Below are 23,147 nucleotides of genomic sequence, written 5' to 3'. Positions count from 1 at the left end.
ATCAGCTGATTTTATTCTCTGTATTTTGAAGCTTTGTTGGAAGAAATTATGAAAAAAACATCAAAAACTCTGTTGTGACCCTCAGAGTGCCGTGAGACGGACTGGCTCACCTGTTCTGATGGGAAAGGATCATACCAGGTGGGGGGGTGGAGCCTGATGAGGCAGCAGTTCGTGGCTCTCATGTGGAAACGCTTCCTGTACGCTCGCCGCTCCAGGAAGGGCTTCTTCGCTCAGGTACGCCGCGCTCTGCCGCCACCATCGACGTCTGAAATGATTTCTGTCTTTTAGGGTTTTTTTAAAACGTGCTGTTTGGTTTTCAGATTGTTCTTCCTGCCGTGTTCGTCTGCATCGCTCTCGTCTTCAGTCTCATCGTCCCCCCGTTTGGAAAATATCCCAGTTTGGAGCTGCAGCCCTGGATGTACGAGGACCAGGTCACCTTCATCAGGTACAGACCTGCACAACACACACAACATACCATAAATAATGTAACGATAACGATATAATGACAGTCTGACATGTCTTCATTATTATGAATGAACTTTGTGTTAGTTCTCATTACAGCCTGAAGTCAGACTTCATTCACACACAGAGCTCACACTTCTATCATCAGATGACATGATCAATACTAATGTAAAGAGTGTGTGTGTGTGTGTGTGTGTGTGTGTGTGTGTGTGTGTTGTCAGTGACGACGCTCCCGGAGACGCCAACATGCAGAAGTTACTGAACGCTCTGCAGGACACTCCGGGCTTCGGGACTCGCTGCATGGACGGACAACCTATACCGTAAGAACAACGACTCAACATAGTTACAGGTTGTTTCTGATTGGTTCAACACTGAGTCACATGATGAACTTTACCAACACACAGCAGCTCATTTTACACACAAACACAACAACTCATGTGTCAATCAGACACACTGAGATAAAAACACAACAACAGGCAGCACATGAGGATCTTTATTACATCACTGTTGTATTGTGTTTATGTAGTTTAATGGTTGATAGTGTATAAATGTGTATATTGTGTTTATATGTAGTTTAATGGTTGATAGTGTATAAATGTATATATTGTGTTTATATGTAGTTTAATGGTTGATAGTGTATAAATGTGTATATTGTGTTTATATGTAGTTTAATGGTTGATAGTGTATAAATGTGTATATTGTGTTTATATGTAGTTTAATGGTTGATAGTGTATAAATGTGTATATTGTGTTTATATGTAGTTTAATGGTTGATAGTGTATAAATGTGTATATTGTGTTTATATGTAGTTTAATGGTTGATAGTGTATAAATGTGTATATTGTGTTTATGTAGTTTAATGGTTGATAGTGTATAAATGTGTATATTGTGTTTATATGTAGTTTAATGGTTGATAGTGTATAAATGTGTATATTGTGTTTATGTAGTTTAATGGTTGATAGTGTATAAATGTGTATATTGTGTTTATGTAGTTTAATGGTTGATAGTGTATAAATGTGTATATTGTGTTTATGTAGTTTAATGGTTGATAGTGTATAAATGTGTATATAGTGTAAATACAGTCAGATGTGTAGCTCTCTATAGAACGTACTACAGTGTATCTACAGGAACGAGTCATAGAAATGCAGCAGGAAGCTTTCGTCTTGTTGTTTTGGTTGAATATAGATGTATTTCAGTATGAATACATGTTAGTGTTTGAACAGAAACTGAAGAGTTTGGAAGTGAGGATGTAAACATGTCAAATGTTTTGTTGCTTGTTTGTGTTTGAGTGAGAAAAGTATTGAGGACATTTGAAGGCTGTAGTCACTGAATGCTTTCTGTGTGAAAACTATGCAAATGTGTCACAGTTTGATCCAGAATTGTTGCTGTTGAAGAGTTTGAACATGTGGACTCAGTATTGATCCCTGCAGGGAACCGATCAGAAACTAAACTGTAATCAATGAAGCAGAATATTCTGCTTTTCTTCACTGGAATCCTGAAATCAGATTTCAGTTCATCATCTTTAAGTTCCGCCGACACAAACGCAGGATGGTTCTGACACTTTTTGTCTTTTTTAAAGTGCAGCACTGTTTTCTGTAACAGTTGGTCCAGAATCTCTGAGTCATGTGACCAGATTTCAGAGACCTGGTGAGCTGAAACAACAGTCGGAGACTTTGAAGATGCTCTCAGTGATCCGTCAGTTGATGAATTTGTCAGTCACATGTCTCTCTGTCGTCCTCAGAGACGCTCCGTGTACGATGGGCGACGAGGACTGGCACACCCCAGGAGTCCCCGAGAGCGTCCAGCAGCTCTTCAGCTCTGGGAACTGGACCATGGAGGATCCGTCTCCGGCTTGCTTCTGCAGCTGTGACGGCAAGAAGAAGATGCTGCCGGACTGTCCTGCGGGAGCCGGAGGACTGCCGCCACCTGAGGTGAGACCCCCGAGGACCCGGACGCAGAGACGCCCAGTTTAGAGATCTGCGTTAAAAAACACAAAATGTCTGTTTGATGTCACTCGTACTTCGTTCTGATTTTCTTTTGAAACTCTGTCTGGAGTTGAACATGTTGCATTTCTGGAACTGTTTACTGTTCACCTGGATAAACACCTGCATGTGACGCAGGAAGTGACATCACAGCTGCCTGTGCAGTGTCAGACTGGACGTGAACATTAAGTATAATAAATAAGTTGTTGTTGTTGTTCAGATGAAGCTGAGTGCCACCGACACTCTGCAGAACCTGACAGGAAGAAACATCTCAGACTACCTGGTGAAAACCTACGCTCAGATCATCGGCAAGAGGTGAAACACACCTGGAAACAAAACACCTCAACAGCACAAACATGTTTGTCACTCACTAAAACTTCTGAAATGTTTGTTTCCACAGTTTGAAGAACAAAGTCTGGGTCAATGAATTCAGGTGCGCCTCTTTCTTCATCCTCACTGATCAATTAAACTCTGTCAGGACGTTTTCTGATCCAGTTGTTCTGTCTGCAGGTACGGCGGCTTCTCATTGGGCGCCAGGAGCACTCAGGTCCTCCCACCAGCCAATGAGATCGACGACGCCATCGAACGAGTCAGAAAGATCTTTGAACTACAGAAGGTGAGTTTCACAGATGAAAGCAGACAGATCTAAAGATGAAATGTTGAGAGATGAAAATATTCATTGATTAGTTGACAGAAAATTAACCTGCAGCTACTTTGATTATAGATTCATCATTTAAATACATCATCAGCTTATGTGACAGTAAATAGACTGTTGATTTCTTCACAATTTTCTGACATTTTATAGTTGAATCAAGCGATTAATGAAGAAAGTAATCAATAATGAAAGTAGTTGTGAGTTGCAGCCCTACGAATGTTAGATGTGACCGTTGTGTTTGTTGCAGGGAGCTGCTGCAGATCGATTCCTCGACAGTCTGTCGGGTTTCATCAACGGTCTGGACACAAAGAACAACATCAAGGTGAGAAAACTGCTGCAGAGAAACGTCTTTAATTTTCCTTTATTGTAAAAACACGACGTGTAACTGGAAGAGCAGAAGAACCTGCATCATATAGAAACACTGTTTAACATTATAAAAATACTGTATAAGAGAGTAAATACAGAAATATGAGTTGACTCTGCAGGAACTAAATGTCTCTATTTCAAGCTGTTTGACAAGAAAATCTAATTAACTAAAAAAAAATGTAGAGCTGCAATGATCAATCAACTGACAGAAAATCAATCACCTACTATTTTGATAATTGATTAATTAATCACTTTGAGTCATTTTTAGGAAGAAAAAGTCCAAATTCTGTGATTCCAGCTTCTTAAATGTGAATATGTTCTGGTTTCTTTAGTCTCTCTGACCGTAAACTGAATGTTAAACAGTTACAGAGATTGGAGGACGTCACCTTGGGCTTTGGACTAAACGACTAATTGATTATTTGAGAAAATAATCAATAACGGAAATAATCGTTGCAGCTCCAGAAAGTTCAGAGAGCAGTAAAATGTTCGTTAAGTCTTCAGCTAATGAAACATGGTCCAAGAGTTCAGAACATTTTCTTCCAGACGGTCTCAGTTTATATGAATAATATAAATATAATAATATAAATAATTGAAGTTTATATGAATGAACAGTTTTTATGAATCATGCAAACAGATTGATTCCTGGTGAATAAATGATGATTAAAAGATGATGTGATGTGTTTAGATCTGGTTCAATAACAAAGGCTGGCACAGTATCGGAGCGTTCATCAACGTGATGAATAACGGCATCCTGAGAGCAAACCTGCCTGAAGGAAAAGACCCCAGCAAGTACGGCATCAGCGCCTTCAACCACCCGCTGAACCTGACCAAGGAGCAGCTGTCCCAGGTGGCACTGTGAGTGCACACACCTGACACACCTGAGACACACCTGAGACACACCTGAACACACCTGAGACACACCTGAGACACCTGAGACACACCTGAACACACCTGAGACACACCTGAGACACACCTGAGACACACCTGACACACCTGACACACCTGAGACACACCTGACACACCTGAGACACACCTGAACACACCTGACACACCTGACACACCTGAGACACACCTGAGACACACCTGACACACCTGACACACCTGAGACACACCTGAGACACACCTGACACACCTGAGACACACCTGAACACACCTGAACACACCTGAGACACACCTGAGACACACCTGAGACACACCTGACACACCTGAGACACACCTGAGACACACCTGACACACCTGAGACACACCTGAGACACACCTGAGACACACCTGACACACCTGACACACCTGAGACACACCTGAGACACACCTGACACACCTGAGACACACCTGACACACCTGCGACACACCTGAACACACCTGACACACCTGACACACCTGAGACACACCTGAACACACCTGAGACACACCTGAGACACACCTGCGACACACCTGACGCACCTGAGACACACCTGAACACACCTGAACACACCTGACACACCTGACACACCTGAGACACACCTGAACACACCTGAGACACACCTGAGACACACCTGACACACCTGAGACACACCTGAACACACCTGAACACACCTGAGACACACCTGAGACACACCTGACACACCTGAGACACACCTGAGACACACCTGACACACCTGAGACACACCTGACACACCTGCGACACACCTGAACACACCTGACACACCTGACACACCTGAGACACACCTGAACACACCTGAGACACACCTGAGACACACCTGCGACACACCTGACGCACCTGAGACACACCTGAACACACCTGAACACACCTGACACACCTGACACACCTGAGACACACCTGAACACACCTGAGACACACCTGACACACCTGCGACACACCTGACGCACCTGAGACACACCTGAACACACCTGACACACCTGACACACCTGAGACACACCTGACACACCTGAACACACCTGAGACACACCTGAGACACACCTGAACACACCTGAGACACACCTGAACACACCTGAGACACACCTGACACACCTGACACACCTGAGACACACCTGACACACTTGACACACCTGACACACCCCTGACACACCTGAACACACCTGAGACACACCTGAGACACACCTGACACACCTGAGACACACCTGAGACACACCTGAACACACCTGACACACCACTGTGGGACTTTTAGTTTGAGGTAAAGGATGATATGTGATCAAAGAAGGTAAAAAATCAAATGTAGTGTTAAATATTCCCGTCTTATTTACTTGTCTCCAGGGTGACGACCTCTGTGGACGTGCTGGTGTCCATCTGTGTCATCTTCGCCATGTCCTTCGTCCCGGCCAGCTTCGTGGTCTTCCTGATCCAGGAGCGCGTCAGTAAAGCCAAACATATGCATTTCATCAGCGGAGTGCAGCCGCTGCTCTACTGGGTGGCCAACTTCGTCTGGGACATGGTGAGACAGGAAACAAACGCACCCTCTGACCACCAGCTGTTTCCTGTGTGTGTGTCAGTGTTACTGAGGTGTGTTTCTGTCTCTCTGCAGTGTAACTACATCGTCCCGGCAACGCTGGTCATCATCATCTTCATCTGTTTCCAACAAAAAGCCTACGTCTCCTCCACCAACCTGCCGGTGCTCGCCCTGCTGCTGCTGCTCTACGGGTACCAAACTACACCATAACACCAAACTACACCAAACTACACTTAACTACACCAAACTACACCACAACACCAAACTACAACAAACTACACTTAACTACACCACAACACAAAACTACACCACAACACCAAACTACAACAAACTACACCAAACTACACCACAACACCAAACTACAACAAACTACACCAAACTACACCACAACACCAAACTACAACAAACTACACTTAACTACACCACAACACCAAACTACAACAAACTACACCAAACTACACCACAACACCAAACTACAACAAACTACACCAAACTACACCACAACACCAAACTACAACAAACTACACTTAACTACACCACAACACCAAACTACACCACAACACCAAACTACAACAAACTACACCAAACTACACCACAACACCAAACTACACCACAACACCAAACTACAACAAACTACACCAAACTACACCACAACACCAAACTACAACAAACTACACCAAACTACACCACAACACCAAACTACAACAAACTACACCAAACTACACCACAACACCAAACTACAACAAACTACACTTAACTACACCAAACTACACCACAACACCAAACTACAACAAACTACACCACAACACCAAACTACACCAAACTACACCACAACACCAAACTACAACAAACTACACTTAACTACACCAAACTACACCACAACACCAAACTACAACAAACTACACTTAACTACACCAAACTACACCACAACACCAAACTACAACAAACTACACCACAACACCAAACTACACCAAACTACACCACAACACCAAACTACAACAAACTACACTTAACTACACCAAACTACACCACAACACCAAACTACACCAAACTACACTTAACTACACCAAACTACACTTAACTACACCAAACTACACCACAACACCAAACTACACCACAACACCAAACTACACCAAACTACACCACAACACCAAACTACATCAAAATACACTAAACCACACCACAACACCAAACCACACCAAACTACACCAAACTACATCAAAATACACTAAACTACACCAAACTACATCACAACACCAAACTACACCAAACTACACCAAACTACATCAAAATACACTAAACTACACCAAACTACACCACAACACCAAACTGCAACAAGTTACACTTAACTACACCAAACTACACTTAACTACACCAAACTACACCAAACTACACCAAACTACATCAAAATACACTAAACTACACCAAACTACACCACAACACCAAACTACAACAAGTTACACTTAACTACACCAAACTACACTTAACTACACCACAACACCAAACTGCACCAAACTACATCAAAATACACTAAACTACACCAAACTACACCACAACACCAAACTACAACAAGTTACACTTAACTACACCAAACTACACTTAACTACACCAAACTACACCAAACTACACCAAACTACATCAAAATACACCAAACTACACCAAACTACACCAAGTTACACTTAACTACACCAAACTGCACCAAACTACATCAAAATACACTAAACTACACCAAACTACATCAAACTACACCAAACTACACCACAACACCAAAATACAACAAACTACACCAAACTACACCACACCAAAATACAACAAACTACACTTAACTACACCACAACACCAAACTGCACCAAACTACACTTAACCACACCACAACACCAAAATACACCAAACTACACTTAACTACACCACAGCACCAAACTGCACCAAACTACACCAAACTACACTTAACTACACCACAACACCAAACTACACCACAACACCAAACTGCACCAAACTACATCAAAATGCACTAAACTACACCAAACTACACCACAACACCAAACTACACCAAACTACACCACAACACCAAACAACACTGAGCTACACCAAACTACACCAAACTACACCAAACTACACTAAACTACTAATTACTACTGTGTGACTGCTGGAAGCTCTGAGAGAATCAGATGTGATTTAATGAGTTAAGTTTGGTTTGGATGATTCTGACCTCTGACTCGCTCTGGAAAGTTTTCTCTGATGTTCTGACAGAAATGTTTCTTCTCTGCGTGTCGTGTGTTGCAGCTGGTCCATCACGCCGCTCATGTATCCGGCCTCCTTCTTCTTTAAGATCCCCAGCACGGCGTACGTCGTCCTCACCAGCGTCAACATCCTCATTGGCATCAACGGCAGCATCTCCACCTTCGTCATGGAGCTGTTCGGAAACAACGTGAGTCACCTTCACCTCCTGGCTGCTTTAACGTCTCCGCTGGATTATAGAAATACTAAGTGTGTGTGTGTGTGTGTGTGTGTGTGTGTGTGTGCGTGTGTGTGTGCAGGAGATCGGAGGAATCAACGACATCCTGAAGAACGTCCTCCTCATCTTCCCTCATTTCTGCCTCGGACGAGGTCTCATCGACATGGTGAAGAACCAGGCGATGGCCGACGCCCTCGAGAGATTCGGTAATACACTCACACACACTCACACTCACACTCACACACACACACACACAGACGTTTAGATTCCCATGATGCTTTGCTGCGGACGTCTGTTTGACATGAAAATGGTCAAATTGTAATATTTTGAATATCAGAAGCTGTTGGTCCGTCTCTTCCTGTGACTTCCTGCTGTGGTCCTCGCAGCTGATTGGACGGCAGTTGCTTTCAGGTGTGTGAAGGTTGTTGTTGTGTTGCAGGTGAGAACAGGTTCCGCTCTCCTCTGGAGTGGGACATGGTGGGAAAGAACCTGTTCGCCATGGCTGTGGAGGGAGTGGTGTTCTTCATCATCACCGTCCTCATCCAGTACAGATTCTGCATCAAACCCAGGTATTATATACACACATATATACACGCATATATGCACGCATATATACACGCACATATACATGCACATATGCACGCATATATACACGCATATATACACGCATATATACACACATATATACACACATATACACGCATATATGCACGCACATAAACACGCACATATGCACGCACATATACACGCATTTATACACGCATTTATACACGCATATATACACGCATATATACACACACATCTTTTCTTCATCTGAACAGATTATTTAAAGCTGCAGTTCATGTTTTTATCCACTTGGTGGCAGCAGAACAAGCTGTGAACACAGCTGACTTCATGTCTTCTCTCTGTGTGAAACACTTCAGATCGTAGCTTTGAGGTGATGATCAGAATGAAAACAGGAGGTTTTATAGATGAGTTCAGTCGGTCAGGAGGAAGTTCAGCAGTCTGTCTGTCTGTCTGCAGGTCGGTCAGCGCACTCACCAAACTGGGAGCTCTGGGAGAGGAGGACGAGGACGTGGCCCGAGAGAGACAGAGGATCGTCCACGGCCTCGGACACGGAGACATCCTGGAGCTGCGACAGCTCACCAAGGTGAGTTTCCTCCGACATCATCCAGCAGTGTGACACAACGCTTTAATACCTACTGTAGCAGAATATTCAGTAAAATAGTCATAAACACTAATATAGAAAATCATCTCACATGTCACTAAACTGTGTTTTACATGTTCAGGTAGTTTAGTTTGATGTCTGATAACAAACATCTGAGATGACAACAGACTGATGTTTAACAGAACAGACGTCTTCTGTTGATGGAAGAGAGAAATATAATCCTGATAAAAGTATCTGATTTATATGTCTCATCTCTTTGTGTAGTTTCCATATTACAAAATCAATATCTGTAAAGTAAATTACATCCTAATGTCACCAAAACACAGCAAATAAATACCCACAAAGCACATATATATATATATTCCATAATAAAACTGTTATGTTACTGTTATCAGTCAGCAACATAAAGATAAAGATTACATTTATAATTTTATATAATTTTATTATAAATATTTCTGCTTTTACATGTTTGAAATAATAAAATGTAAACAATCAAACATATGAAAACATAATGTAATAAGACTGATTGATGTGTGTTTGACATCTTTCCCTGATGAATATATTGATGTTTTGATGTTTAATAAGATGATTGTGACTCAGACTGATGATAAATAATAACTGACTATAAACATCAGTTTAACATCTTTAATTAAACTAAAACATGAGTTCATCTCATCACAGTTTGTAACGGCTGATTTTGGTAAGTTTGATATAAATAAACGTAATTATTGTCATAAATCAGTGTTAACTGAGCGTATCGTGTCCTGCAGGTGTTTAAGAGGAAACAGAAGCCGGCGGTGGATCGACTGTGTGTCGGGATTCCTCCTGGAGAGGTGAAGCTCCTCGCTGATGTGTTCAGAGATATATAGACCATCAATACATATGAACATGTATTTATGTGTATATATACTGTGTGTGTGTGTCATAATGAACTGTGTGTGTGTGTGTGTGTGTGTGTGTGTGTGTGTGTCAGTGCTTCGGGCTGCTCGGTGTGAACGGAGCCGGAAAGACGACGACGTTTAAGATGCTGACAGGAGACACGCTGGTGACCAGCGGAGAGGCCTTTCTGGCAGGAAAGAGGTGAGGTCAAAGGTCACTGCTGATTATAATCTGTGTTGTTGTTGTTGTTGGACTCGAGGATTAACCTGCTTACTGCAGCTGAATTAACTCTTTAACTTCAGGAGGGAAAAACACTGAAAACTGTTTCTCCTCCACTGTTAAATGAAGCTGAGTGAAACCGTCCGTCAGAGAATCAACGTGTGTAGAAAGTATTAAAGGTTGGAATCAGTTGCTTCGTCTGATTTAAGGCAGCAACAAAACAAAACAGCAAATTATGACTTTGCGAGGTTAAAACTGGTGAATATTTGGCTGTTTGTGCCATAAAAATGTCTCAAACCGTTATTTGATGATCAGAATAGTTGACGATTGATTTTCTGCCTCAACTAATCATTTAATCAACTCTGGTCAGATTCTTTGTCTTGTTTACCTGTTTTTGATCAATAATATCTGATTTCAGTAGGAAATGTTTCTAACTTATTAAACACTGATGCTTCAATGCAAATGTGGTCATAACTTGTTTATATCCTCCAAAATAAGATGTCATATCGGCTCTAATATTGATATCCAGATGTTTTATTACTCATTGGCCTAAAAGCAGTCAAAGTGTGAAAGTGTTAAAGTGATGTAAACATACAGGACTCGGCCTGTAAAGCATCAGCATGTGAGCAGAAAGAAACTCTCCTCTGACCTCCGTTTGTTTCTGGTTAAGCTCATTATTTGTTGCAGATCTTCATTCAGCAGCTCCAAACACAGAATTACACTCAGAACTCGCTGAAGTGTTTCTACACAATCAATGATCCAGAATTACAGCTGCACGCAGCTACATGTGGTGTTCAACCTGCGGCTCGGGGACCCTGCAGGTCCTTCGTACACACACAGGAGGGAAATGAGAAAAGTTACCAAACACTTCAGCTGATAGTGAGGTCCAGCTTTGATTTAGCTTCAGTGATATGATGATTTATCATGTGATAGAAAAACGTTGATGGTTTCATATTAAGCTCGATCGTTTATTTTGTTGTGTCACACATCACTTTGTTATTCCACATGTTACAGATGCAGCAGGAAATCTGCATTTTACAGAGGATGTGATATACTGGGATACATATCTTTATCTGGATATGAGATTTTGGTCATAGACACATTTTTAACGTAATATTTCAAATATGGTGAGACTGTAAGTCAAAAGATGTATTAAAATATATATTAATGTATGAAAATATTCATATTTTAATGTGAAAACATGAAAAGTATTAATTTAGTTATTATATGCAAATTTCAGGTTGGGAGCCCTGCATCCTATAAAAAAACATAAATGAGTATTTGTAGTTTATACAAACACACCTGGTGACATCATATCAACACCTGCAGGATAAACTATCCATCAGCTGTCAGTCACATGTTCTGCTCTTCATCTTCACAGCACAGATACATAGAAAGTAATCATTAATGAGTGTTTCTGGGGGTTTTGGGTGTTAATTTAACCTCCGTCAATAATAAATATAAAGGTAAAGGAGTCAGAAGGCATCGCTGTTCAGTTCCCTGTCTTTGGAAGCTGTCTTTTTGTAAAATTTAAAATAATATCAGAAACACAAGAGGACTTAAAATCCAAATAATTGTTCTGTTCTCTCTCAGTATCCTCCGAGAGATCGATGAGGTCCATAAGAGGATGGGTTACTGTCCTCAGTTTGACGCCGTCAACGAGCTGCTGACAGGAAGAGAACACCTGGAGCTGTACGCCGTCCTCAGAGGAGTCCCTGAGAAGGAAGTCTGCGACGTGAGTCTAAACTACACACTGTTCACTGAGCTGAGTCTAAACTACACACTGTTCACTGAGCTGAGTCTAAACTACACACTGTTCACTGAGCTGAGTCTAAACTACACACTGTTCACTCGACTGAGTCTAAACTACACACTGTTCACTCAGCTGAGTCTAAACTACACACTGTTCACTCAGCTGAGTCTAAACTACACACTGTTCACTCAGCTGAGTCTAAACTACACACTGTTCACTCAGCTGAGTCTAAACTACACACTGTTCACTCAGCTGAGTCTAAACTACACACTGTTCACTGTGCTGAGTCTAAACTACACACTGTTCATTCAGCTGAGTCTAAACTACACACTGTTCACTCAGCTGAGTCTAAACTACACACTGTTCACTGAGCTGAGTCTAAACTACACACTGTTCACTGAGCTGAGTCTAAACTACACACTGTTCACTCAGCTGAGTCTAAACTACACACTGTTCACTGAGCTGAGTCTAAACTACACACTGTTCACTCGGCTGAGTCTAAACTACACACTGTTCACTCGGCTGAGTCTAAACTACACACTGTTCACTCGGCTGAGTCTAAACTACACACTATTCACTCGGCTGAGTCTAAACTACACACTGTTCACTCGGCTGAGTCTAAACTACACACTGTTCACTCAGCTGAGTCTAAACAACACACTGTTCACTCAGCTGAGTCTAAACTACACACTGTTCACTGAGCTGAGTCTAAACTACACACTGTTCACTCGGCTGAGTCTAAACTACACACTGTTCACTCGGCTGAGTCTAAACATACTGTGACGCTGAGCCTGACGCCGGTGTCTGATTGGCAGGTGGCGGAGTGGGGCATCAGGAAGTTGGGTCTGGTGAAGTACGCAGATAAAGCAGCAGGAAGCTACAGCGGAGGAAACATGAGGAAACTGTCCACAGCCATGGCTCTGATTGGAGGGCCGCCTGTCGTCTTCCTGGTAAGACGTTTACGTTTTTGTTTCATGTTTTCTTCAAAACGCTTCAGACTCTCCATCAGTCGGTCATGTGACCTGCAGACCATCATCTCATAGGACAGATTTTACTGAATGAAACATAAATACTTTACAAACAACTTTTCAAAATCTGTTGAACAAAATACAGAAATATTTCCTGCTTATTATCACATCTACAGTTATATAGATGTTGGTCCTCAATTATTTGTTGTTATTAATAACTAATAATAATAATAATAATAATAATAATATCTTATGTAGCCCTTTTTTCTTCAGCTGTAAAAGCTCCTTAAATCTGGGAGTTAAATCGTCTCGATGGCAGAACTTCATGTTTTTAGAGACACTTGTGATGTTCTTCCACATTGTGTCCCAGTTCAGAAATAATATCTCCCAAGTTTTCATTCCAGGTGTTGGAATATATTTACAGGAATTAACTTTTGTATAAATATAAGACAGTATTCATAATGGAGCTTAATGCAGGATGGTCTTTAACTCCGACCCCTGCAGGCTTTACGAGCTGATCTCACCTGAAGTCAAAGAGAGAATGTTTATTTGTGTAAATAGTTACTGCTTCAGTGTCTGCACACAGCTAAATATATATATATAATATATAAAGAATCAATACTATAATTACACAGTGATGCCCACAGGAAGAAGGTGAAAGAGAAGAAAAGATCAATGAGGAAATTAAAATTAAGAGAGACGGTAAAGACGACATCACATGAAATAGTTTTAGAGATTTAAAAGTGTGAACTGAGTCGTCTTATAATAAAACGTTTGTTTATACACAGGAAACAGAAAATATGAACCATATTTAGATCAACTATGTCAGAACATAATAATCACTTAATATCCTTAAAAATCCGATCAGAAGCAGCATTAATCAGTCTGCTGTCAATCATATTTCATTAAGTTATAGATCAGTGTATTGATGAAGAAATGAACAAGTAGTGAATCAATAAGGAGCTGATTGATCAGATTTAAATGTTAGTTTTTTACAGTGCAGTTCTGTTAAAACCCCAGAGTTACACAACAGCATCAGAGCCCTCTCAGCCAATCACAGAGCACCTGGTGGGGGAGGGGGGGTGTTTGTGTAACAGAGGGCAGATTAAAAGGAGCTGCTGCTCAGTTTAATAACAACAGAAGAAGAAGACAGGAGGGTGAGGGAGGTTTCAAACAGACACCACAGAAGAAGAGTGAGGATGCCGCTCCTCCCCCTCCTGCTCACCTTCTCGCTCTGCTTCCTGCTTCACCTGTGGGCCAACCTCAACCTGGCTGTCCTCCTCGTTACAGGACGAACCCACAACCGGCATGGACCCCAAAGCTCGCCGAGCGCTCTGGAACTGCATCCACAGCGTCATCAAGGAGGGACGCTCGGTCGTCCTCACCTCACACAGGTAGGACACACACACACCTGAGGACAGACAGTAGAGACGTGTCTTTAGATAAAGTTCTTACTTCTCACTATGTAATGTGTCTGTGTGTCCTCAGTATGGAGGAGTGTGAGGCTCTGTGTACCAGGATGGCCATCATGGTGAACGGCAGGTTCAGGTGTCTCGGAAGCGTCCAACACCTGAAGAACAGGTAACACTGACACACACACACACACACACACACACACACACACACACATACACACACACACACCTGGAAACGTAGTCTAACTCTGAACTTCACCTTAAACAAGTTTTCACCCTAAAAGTTAAGGATTGACATTATGGGGACAAAAGGGAGGTGAGTCCCCACAACATGAGGAATATCTGCTACACACACACACACACACACACACACACACACACACACACACACAGCAGGATCACTGATCACAAAAATGATGCAGAGTTAGAAAAACTTGTTTAAATGTGTTTTTACTAAACACAAATAACAGAAACAACTGAAAATAAAACAGATCAGTCGTGTGTTTCATCTGCATGTCTTCTCTGAAACGACCACCGGGAGGCGACTGGTTCAGCCGAGTGGATGCAGGAAACAGAATCTGAATTTTTCCTCTCTGACACCTGAAAACTAACCCATAGTTTTCCTGTAATTTTGAGATCCTGATCTTGTTATTACGGGAGAGGTTTAAGGAGGGAATCAATCATCATTTGAGGGGACGGAGGCAGGATCTGAGACACTGGAGAGATTAATATCACTGGGTAATGTGGGTGAAGGAGGTCTGGGAGCTCTGGTGAATGTGTAACTGGACAGAGTGAGGAGGATGTGATGCAGGCTGGCGGTCACAGTATGATTGGCTGTTGAGCAGCAGCTGCGGTAGTGTTTGATGAACAGAAAGCAGACATGAGACAAGACATATAAGCTACATGGCGAATGTCAAACAAACAGCCAGAAATCAATGATTAGATGTTAAACAGACAATGTAATGTAAACTAATAACTTCACTGACTGACTGCCAGTCGTCTATAAGTGGGACTAGATATATATTAGTCAATAGCAAACAGCACATACACTACACAAACCACAGAGCTGCACTGCATGAAACAAGGATCATGACTCTTAACTTTACCAGCAACAATCTTTACTTAAAGTAAAAGGTTCAAAGGTCATTAGAGTTAATAGGTAACTGAGGTGATGACTGTACTCAGGTTTCGTTCTTTATGCATCCTGTTCAGGAATTCATGAAAGAGACAAAGACGTGGCTTCGTTTGACCGACCTGTGTGTGTGTGTGTGGACTCAGTGATGTCAGTCAGAGCTGAGTGAGTGCAGGAGGTGTATCTCTCTGACTGGACTGGACTGGTCCACACAGGACCACCAATACACTGGATGGTGTTATTATCACTTTAATCAGACATCCGGAGGCTGAGATGTTGACAGATGTGAAAAACAGCAGGAAAGAAATCAGTAGGAGCAGAATCTGAACAGATGTCTGTGAGTCAGGAAGCAGAAACTGTAACAAAGAAAATGAAATTTGAGGCCTTATCTCATAAATATGATATAGCATCTTAATAGCGAGATCCTGATCAATAATGAGATCCTGATCAATAATGAGATCCTGATCTGGAAATAATGAGAAAAATTTCAATTGAGAAGAATGAGGCATGAGGTAGGATGAGGTAGGATGAGGTAGGATGAGGAAGGATCATATTTATGAGATAAGGCCTCAAATTTCATTTTCTTTGGTGAATGCACTTCTATACACCATCGTCCTGAGGGTGTTAACGTGTATTTAGCGTGTTGTGTGTGTGTAATAAAGCTTGTATGTGTCTGTAGGTTAGATGACGGGTGTTAACGTGTATTTAGCGTGTTGTGTGTGTGTAATAAAGCTTGTATGTGTCTGTGGTGTTAGATGACGGGTATTAACGTGTATTTAGCGTGTTGTGTGTGTGTAATAAAGCTTGTATGTGTCTGTGGTGTTAGATGACGGGTGTTAACGTGTATTTAGCGTGTTGTATGTGTGTAATAAAGCTTGTATGTGTCTGTAGGTTAGATGACGGGTGTTAACGTGTATTTAGCGTGTTGTGTGTGTGTAATAAAGCTTGTATGTGTCTGTAGGTTTGGCGACGGGTACACCATCATCCTGCGGGTGGCGGGGCCCGACCCCGACCTGCTGCCTGTCATGAAGTTCATCGAGAGCGAGCTGAGCGGCAGCACGCTGAAGGAGAAACACAGGAACATGCTGCAGTACCAGCTGCCATCGTCTCTCACCTCACTCGCTCACATCTTCTCCATCCTGGCCAAAAATAAAGAGACGCTGAGGATCGAAGACTATTCTGTCACCCAGACCACACTGGACCAGGTACACACACACACACACACACACACACACACACACACACACACACACACACACACACACTGGACCAGGTACACACACACACACACACACACACACACACACACACACTGGACCAGGTACACACACACACTGGACCAGGTACACACACACACACTGGACCAGGTACATACACACACACACACACACACACACACACACACACACTGGACCAGGTACACACACACACACACACACACACACACACACACACACTGGACCAGGTACACACACACACACACACACCCACACTGGACCAGGTACACACACACACACACACACTGGACCAGGTACACACACACACACACACACACACACACACACTGGACCAGGTACACACACACACACACACACAGACACACACTGGACCAGGTACACACACACACACACACACAGACACACACTGGACCAGGTACACACACACACACACACACACACACACACACACTGGACCAGGAACACACACACACACACACACACACACACACACACACTGGACCAGGTACACACACATGGAAAAGCAAATGAAACAGGATCAGATAGTTTGTTTATTTGTTTATTTGTTTATTTACTTGTTTGTTTGTTTGTTGTTTCAGGTGTTTGTGAACTTTGCGAAGGACCAGAGTGACGACTATCACTCCAAAGACAACTCGGTGAGACGGAAAGACGTCGCCATCGATGTTCCCGCGCTGAGCTCCGGCCGAGGAGCGTGCGGGGACGACAAACAGAGAGAGAGCGTCATGTGATCATGTGACTCACCCGTTGTGATGTCATACTGATGGTGGGCGGCGTCGGTTGCTGCCTCATGCCAGTCAATGCAAACGATTTCCTGTGGAGGCGCCGCGCTGCTCGCTGGCCGCCGCCCAGACTGACTGTTCTAAACTTGAATAACAGCCGCCATGTTTCCTCCAGCGGCACGCCGCCGGGCGCCGCCATGTTTAGTTTTCTTCTCTGTAATCCGACCGGCGCCTCCGATAACGGAACGATTCAGGGTCTGTTTGTTTTTCTCACCATGAAGAATCCAAATCATTTCAACGGCCGAGGGCTCGACTGCAAAAATCCTTTTTTAAAAACGTTTGATTCCGTTTTATTTTGTCAGAGTTTTATTTATATGTGTAGCTGAAACAGGCGGCATTGCTGTTTCCTGTAGCGTTTAACAGCCAATCAGAGTGATCGATGAGCTGATTGATTTTATAGTTTTTTTAAGAAAAGATGATAAAAAAGAGCAGATTTGTTGTTTTGGTGTCTGAGCAGTAAAATACCTCATCAGCTTCTGAAAGCACACTACAGTATTTGACTTCCCTGAGGACAGCTGATCACTCATTGATTCCTGCTGATCGATCATTGATTCCTCTTGATCGATCATGATCGATCGATCAATCTGCTGCTGTTGAAGCTGCAGGTGATTCTCTGCTGACAGCAGCTGCTCAGACTTCTTCAGCACTTTATGTGTTCATCAGATCAGTTTGTCTTTGCACTGAAATCCTCTGATGATGTATTGATTGTTTTTAACTGATCAACTGGAAAATGTTTATTGATTATCAGTTTAAATGTGACAGAAAAGGCTGATGGGAAGAAGAACTGTTACTGGTCCTGAACAACACAATAAATGAAACAAATCTACCGACTCGTTCATTCTTCCGTCTCTGCTTTATGAATCAGATCTTTTGGGATTTGAGCTCTAAAAGGTTTTACGTTCATCAAAACAACAAAAACCTCGTCAGTCCAGACTGCAGAGAGTAAAACCATCAGATCATAACTTCAAACCTGCAGTCAGTGAGTGGAGTCAACTAAACATGAAATAAAATTAAATTAAAGCTGCAAGCAGCGTTGAATGGGCCCTCGCACCTCCATGCACGTCAGGCCACGACGCAATCGAAGGTCTCCTGTGACGGGCATGTAGATGTTTTGCCTGCTGCTGGGGCTGCTTCACTGAAATTTCGTGAGGGGCGCTATTCATCCAGTTTGCATCACTGATGGAATATTGTCATGTAGACGTGTTCAGACCGGGACTCTTATCAAACATGTAAAGTTTGGTGCAGACTGGAGCATTTACAATAAAGTTATAGCAACTTCCTCTGTCATGGCGAATCATCAAATCTCAACGGTGTGAGGATGAGAGTTTTCTGCAGGGTGAGACATGTCTGTCTTGCTCACACCTGTAGCATCAACATTATGCAAGTTTTGGGCCCATTCACTTGAATTTCAATTAGTAAAGTGAAAACTCTTGATGAGTTTGTGTGTAAAACAAATTAATTTCCTAATTTTCATCAAGTTTATTTTTAGAAAAGTAAAGACTTTTAACCCACATGACCTGGTCAAAGTTTGATTGACATGTGTCCTGTCAGGTGTGTAGAGACAATAAGTAACTGGTACTCATATATTTGAATGGAGAGTGTGAGCGAACCGCTAGGTGCTCGGGTCCTAATAAAGGAAAAACTGCAGTACAGAGCTACAAATTTTAGTTTTGATGGTATTTTTCTGCAGCACTTTATCACTAAACTGTCATCCTCACTCCATTTTTTCCCTTCCCCTCATAGGTCATCCCCACTACTGAATTATAAATATAAGACCTATAATTATTGTAAAATAAATGATAATAACACCAAACTTCATACAAAGTTTGTATATAATCTACTGTATGTATATAAGCATTTCTGCTGTATCCTACAAAAACAAGCTGCATTCAACCCCCACACCAGTAATGACTCAAAAAATTGGGGAGGACAGGAGGAAAACCAACATACCGCATCAAACTATATCACTGTCCCCCACCTGATGAAATCAGAGGGGTGGGGGGCAATTTTAAATGCCAATAAAACAAGAGTCGTGTAAAGGATGCTTCTTTAAAGACATTTAGCATATACATATTGTTTCTAAACAAAGAAGAGCTCATATTAGCCATGGACTGGTTCAGATGTGTGATTTTACCAACAAAGTGACAACAAATTAATGTTCTCATCAAAAACAGACAAGATATCACATGATGTACACGTGTTTTCTGTGTATCTTATTATACAGAAATATATAAAGTACCACAAAGCTTATAATGTGATACAGGAACAGATCAGTGCTGAATTCTAGAAAGACTGAACACTAAAAACATTCACAGATCTAAAGGTGTAGGTTCACATCAGAAAGCATTAATGCATGTATAAAATACATGACTTACACACTCTGATCTATGTGCACGACATACAAAATATAGTCTACAAAGCTGACATGTTAACACTAGGGGTGCAACGGATCACAAAACTCAGTTTGGATCGTATCACGGATTTGAGTCACGGATCGGAGCATTTTTAGAATCAGCGAAAAAAAGGGGGAGACAAATAAAACTTTGTTTTCTATTTTTTCTGTAACACAGCAATGAACTTTTGCCCATGCTCTTAAATGAAAACATTCAAGACAAACAACAAATGTCCAATGTTTAAATAAAATAAAATAAAATATATGGAATATTCAATGCTCAATTATTGCAATATGAGGCATGATACCTTCCTCTTTTAAACATGGTAGTGAATGAAACAGCCTCTGTCCACATCATCAAAACTTGATGATAACGTAGAAACATGAACACACGTCTTGTCCTGCAGCTTGTTGAACGAGCCACCAAACAAACATACACAGCTAATGTCAGTTAGCAGCTAGATGCTAATTAGCTGCTCAGCTGCAGCACATCAAACAGCGTGTAAACATACCTACAGATGTCACTTCGGACCCGTTAGATGCTGGTTTGATCGTTACCCTTCAAAATCCCTGTTAGTGACACGCTGTCTGCCCATGACTTGTACTTACAGCAGTTTGTTTACTTCGTCTTAAATGAGACATTAAGGCATTCTTGTTAAGGAGATAAATTCACACAACAGCCACACACAGAGACATTTAACCATCAGAGATGAAATTAGCAACCAAAGAAAGAGAGAAGCTGTATCTGACTCATGTTATCTGATGTCTTCTTCTTTCTATCATGGAGATGAAGTATTCATGTCATAACATCCATTTGTGGCTGTTGGTCATCTGGTATGTTAGTTAACAGAACTTTATGGCTGCTGGTCAATCAGTCTGATATCATTAGCAACAATGACAAACAAGCTAACTCTCCTGGTTGTTTTTCTTGTTGCTTCTCTCTCCAGCCTCCCTGGCGGTGTCCTGCAGCTGCTGCACTGCACAGTCCAGATAATTTCTCCTATTAGCTTAACAACAGTCCTTAACAGTCCTTCCATGGATGCATAAAGAGTCCTTCAGGCAGCTACAACAAGCCAGCTGTTGCTTTGGCTAATGCAAGGAGCTATCTACTGCTGCTACTCTGCCTTACAGTGGAGAGAATTGAAGATTAATTCTGGAAACTATCATTGGACCAACTCGATGTCAATATTGCATTCTGGTTGTTGATTGATTAGGGAGGCTGTCCTCCTTCGGAGCATCATTTTACCTGTCTTTTCCAAAGAAGAGAGAAAAAATATGTTGTAAATAATACTGAGATTTGGTAATGGTTCATTTCAACCAAATATTCTTTTTTATATTTTGATCTCCCTCTTGCCTCTCAAAAAATAGAGGAGGATCAACCTCCTCTACCTCTATGGACCAACCTCCACTGTGTGTGCCACACACCCCTCCCCCCCTTTCTTCCCTCCTCTCTCCCTCTCATTTGGAGAGGAGAATGTTAAAGTACTCTTCTTGTGAAATCTCCCCATAAATCCCATTACTTTGGCCAAATCTTACATTAAAAATCATATATTTTGTAGGAAATTTCGTTGCGAATCCATTGATGCAGCTTTGAAAGTGGTCAGACTTATAGTTTAGACGTCAGAAGCCTCTGACACAAAGTTCATGCCTCCCCATTGGTTTACATTGTAAGGTGTGATGTGGCACTGCAACTTTCAGGGCTTATAAAATTATCCAAATTGTTCGAGTTATTACAAAGTTTTTTACAACTTTTTTTCAGCACAGTGTCATAATGTATCAAAGTTTGAAGTTGATACCATTAACGCCCTCGGAGGAGATAGCGTTTGATCGGGGGCCAAAATTGAGGCAAAGTCTTATATTGACAGGCTAATTGCGGACTTACTGTTGGATTTAGGTGTCAGTGTATGATTTGTAGGTCTTGATGAGAAGTTTAATTGAGTTTTGGTTCAATCTCTCTATGACATTCCAACGGGCCATGGCGTCCATTTTAGTTACATAGGTGGCGCTAGAGAGCACATTTTGGCACTTTGGGGGTTAATTTTTACATTTTATCAAATTTTTCACCAGACCTGATGTGCATGCTACATTTGGTGAGTTTTTCAGCATGTTTAGGGGGTCAAATTTAGGTCTGATGTCCCGTAATAATAAAGAAACAAACACACGAAATATAATAGTGCCTTCGCACCTTCGGTGCTCAGGCCCTAATAATATACGGTTCAGTGGAATCAGACACACAGTGGAGGAGGAAGTGACCACCATGACACGCTACAGCTGGGGAGCTTTGGACAGGAGGCCTCTTGTAACGTTAACACCAAACTCCACTGAAAAATTACAATTTAAGATAATGATCATTACTAGTCATTAAGGTTTTTTAACCTTAATTATTCACTAGTCATTTAGGTTACATTTTTAGTGGCTCCTAGTGTTAATTTATTTTGAAATATCATCCATGTTGTTTCTCATACCAACAAAGCCTATTTTCACTTGTGTATTTTTAGGAATTCAGCAGAGTTGATAGTAACTTCCTGTAACTCTCGTTAAGTCTGCATTGATCCACATAACGTCTGTGTCTTATGATCCTCACACAGACTGGATGAGGAGAGACGTTGTTAATAAGACTCAGTAAAGTACTTTTACTGTACTTCCGGCTGTGTCCACAAACACACATCAGCGCTGCAGATTACCCACAGTGCATTGCAGTTTCTCGTCATTTCCACCTTGACATCATTTTTTTTTGGAAATAATTTGCCCAACATACTTGTAACATTTCTGCAGTTTAGAACAAAAATAGTTTTACATCATAAATCTTTTTATTACTTTC

General features: G+C 41.8%; 2 protein-coding genes across 2 annotated transcripts in view; both read left to right on the top strand.

Annotated features, from left to right (window-relative positions):
- Positions 1-18,760, top strand: part of abca1b (ATP-binding cassette, sub-family A (ABC1), member 1B) — a 66,482-nt gene extending 47,722 nt beyond the window's left edge. The window contains exons 28-50 of the mRNA XM_042418352.1: positions 86-234; positions 321-445; positions 684-782; positions 2,202-2,391; positions 2,663-2,757; positions 2,843-2,875; positions 2,953-3,058; positions 3,345-3,419; positions 4,149-4,318; positions 5,715-5,892; positions 5,983-6,098; positions 8,191-8,335; positions 8,445-8,568; positions 8,802-8,931; positions 9,386-9,512; positions 10,301-10,363; positions 10,504-10,610; positions 12,222-12,363; positions 13,197-13,331; positions 14,640-14,743; positions 14,838-14,930; positions 16,858-17,101; positions 17,734-18,760. Of these exons, the coding sequence (XP_042274286.1) occupies positions 86-234; positions 321-445; positions 684-782; positions 2,202-2,391; positions 2,663-2,757; positions 2,843-2,875; positions 2,953-3,058; positions 3,345-3,419; positions 4,149-4,318; positions 5,715-5,892; positions 5,983-6,098; positions 8,191-8,335; positions 8,445-8,568; positions 8,802-8,931; positions 9,386-9,512; positions 10,301-10,363; positions 10,504-10,610; positions 12,222-12,363; positions 13,197-13,331; positions 14,640-14,743; positions 14,838-14,930; positions 16,858-17,101; positions 17,734-17,883 (2,900 nt within the window). The 3' untranslated portion in view covers positions 17,884-18,760. The remainder of the gene's footprint in view (positions 1-85; positions 235-320; positions 446-683; positions 783-2,201; positions 2,392-2,662; positions 2,758-2,842; positions 2,876-2,952; positions 3,059-3,344; positions 3,420-4,148; positions 4,319-5,714; positions 5,893-5,982; positions 6,099-8,190; positions 8,336-8,444; positions 8,569-8,801; positions 8,932-9,385; positions 9,513-10,300; positions 10,364-10,503; positions 10,611-12,221; positions 12,364-13,196; positions 13,332-14,639; positions 14,744-14,837; positions 14,931-16,857; positions 17,102-17,733) is intronic.
- Positions 1-23,147, top strand: part of LOC121901528 (NLR family CARD domain-containing protein 3-like) — a 481,268-nt gene that overhangs the window by 67,472 nt on the left and 390,649 nt on the right. The gene's annotated exons all lie outside the window — the stretch shown is intronic.

The sequence above is a fragment of the Thunnus maccoyii genome, chromosome 8 (assembly GCF_910596095.1).
Source record: "Thunnus maccoyii chromosome 8, fThuMac1.1, whole genome shotgun sequence".
In the NCBI taxonomy this organism is placed as follows: Eukaryota; Metazoa; Chordata; class Actinopteri; order Scombriformes; family Scombridae; genus Thunnus; species Thunnus maccoyii.
The sequence above is the reverse complement of the archived record's forward strand: the minus strand, read 5'-3'. Positions and strand labels throughout refer to the sequence as shown.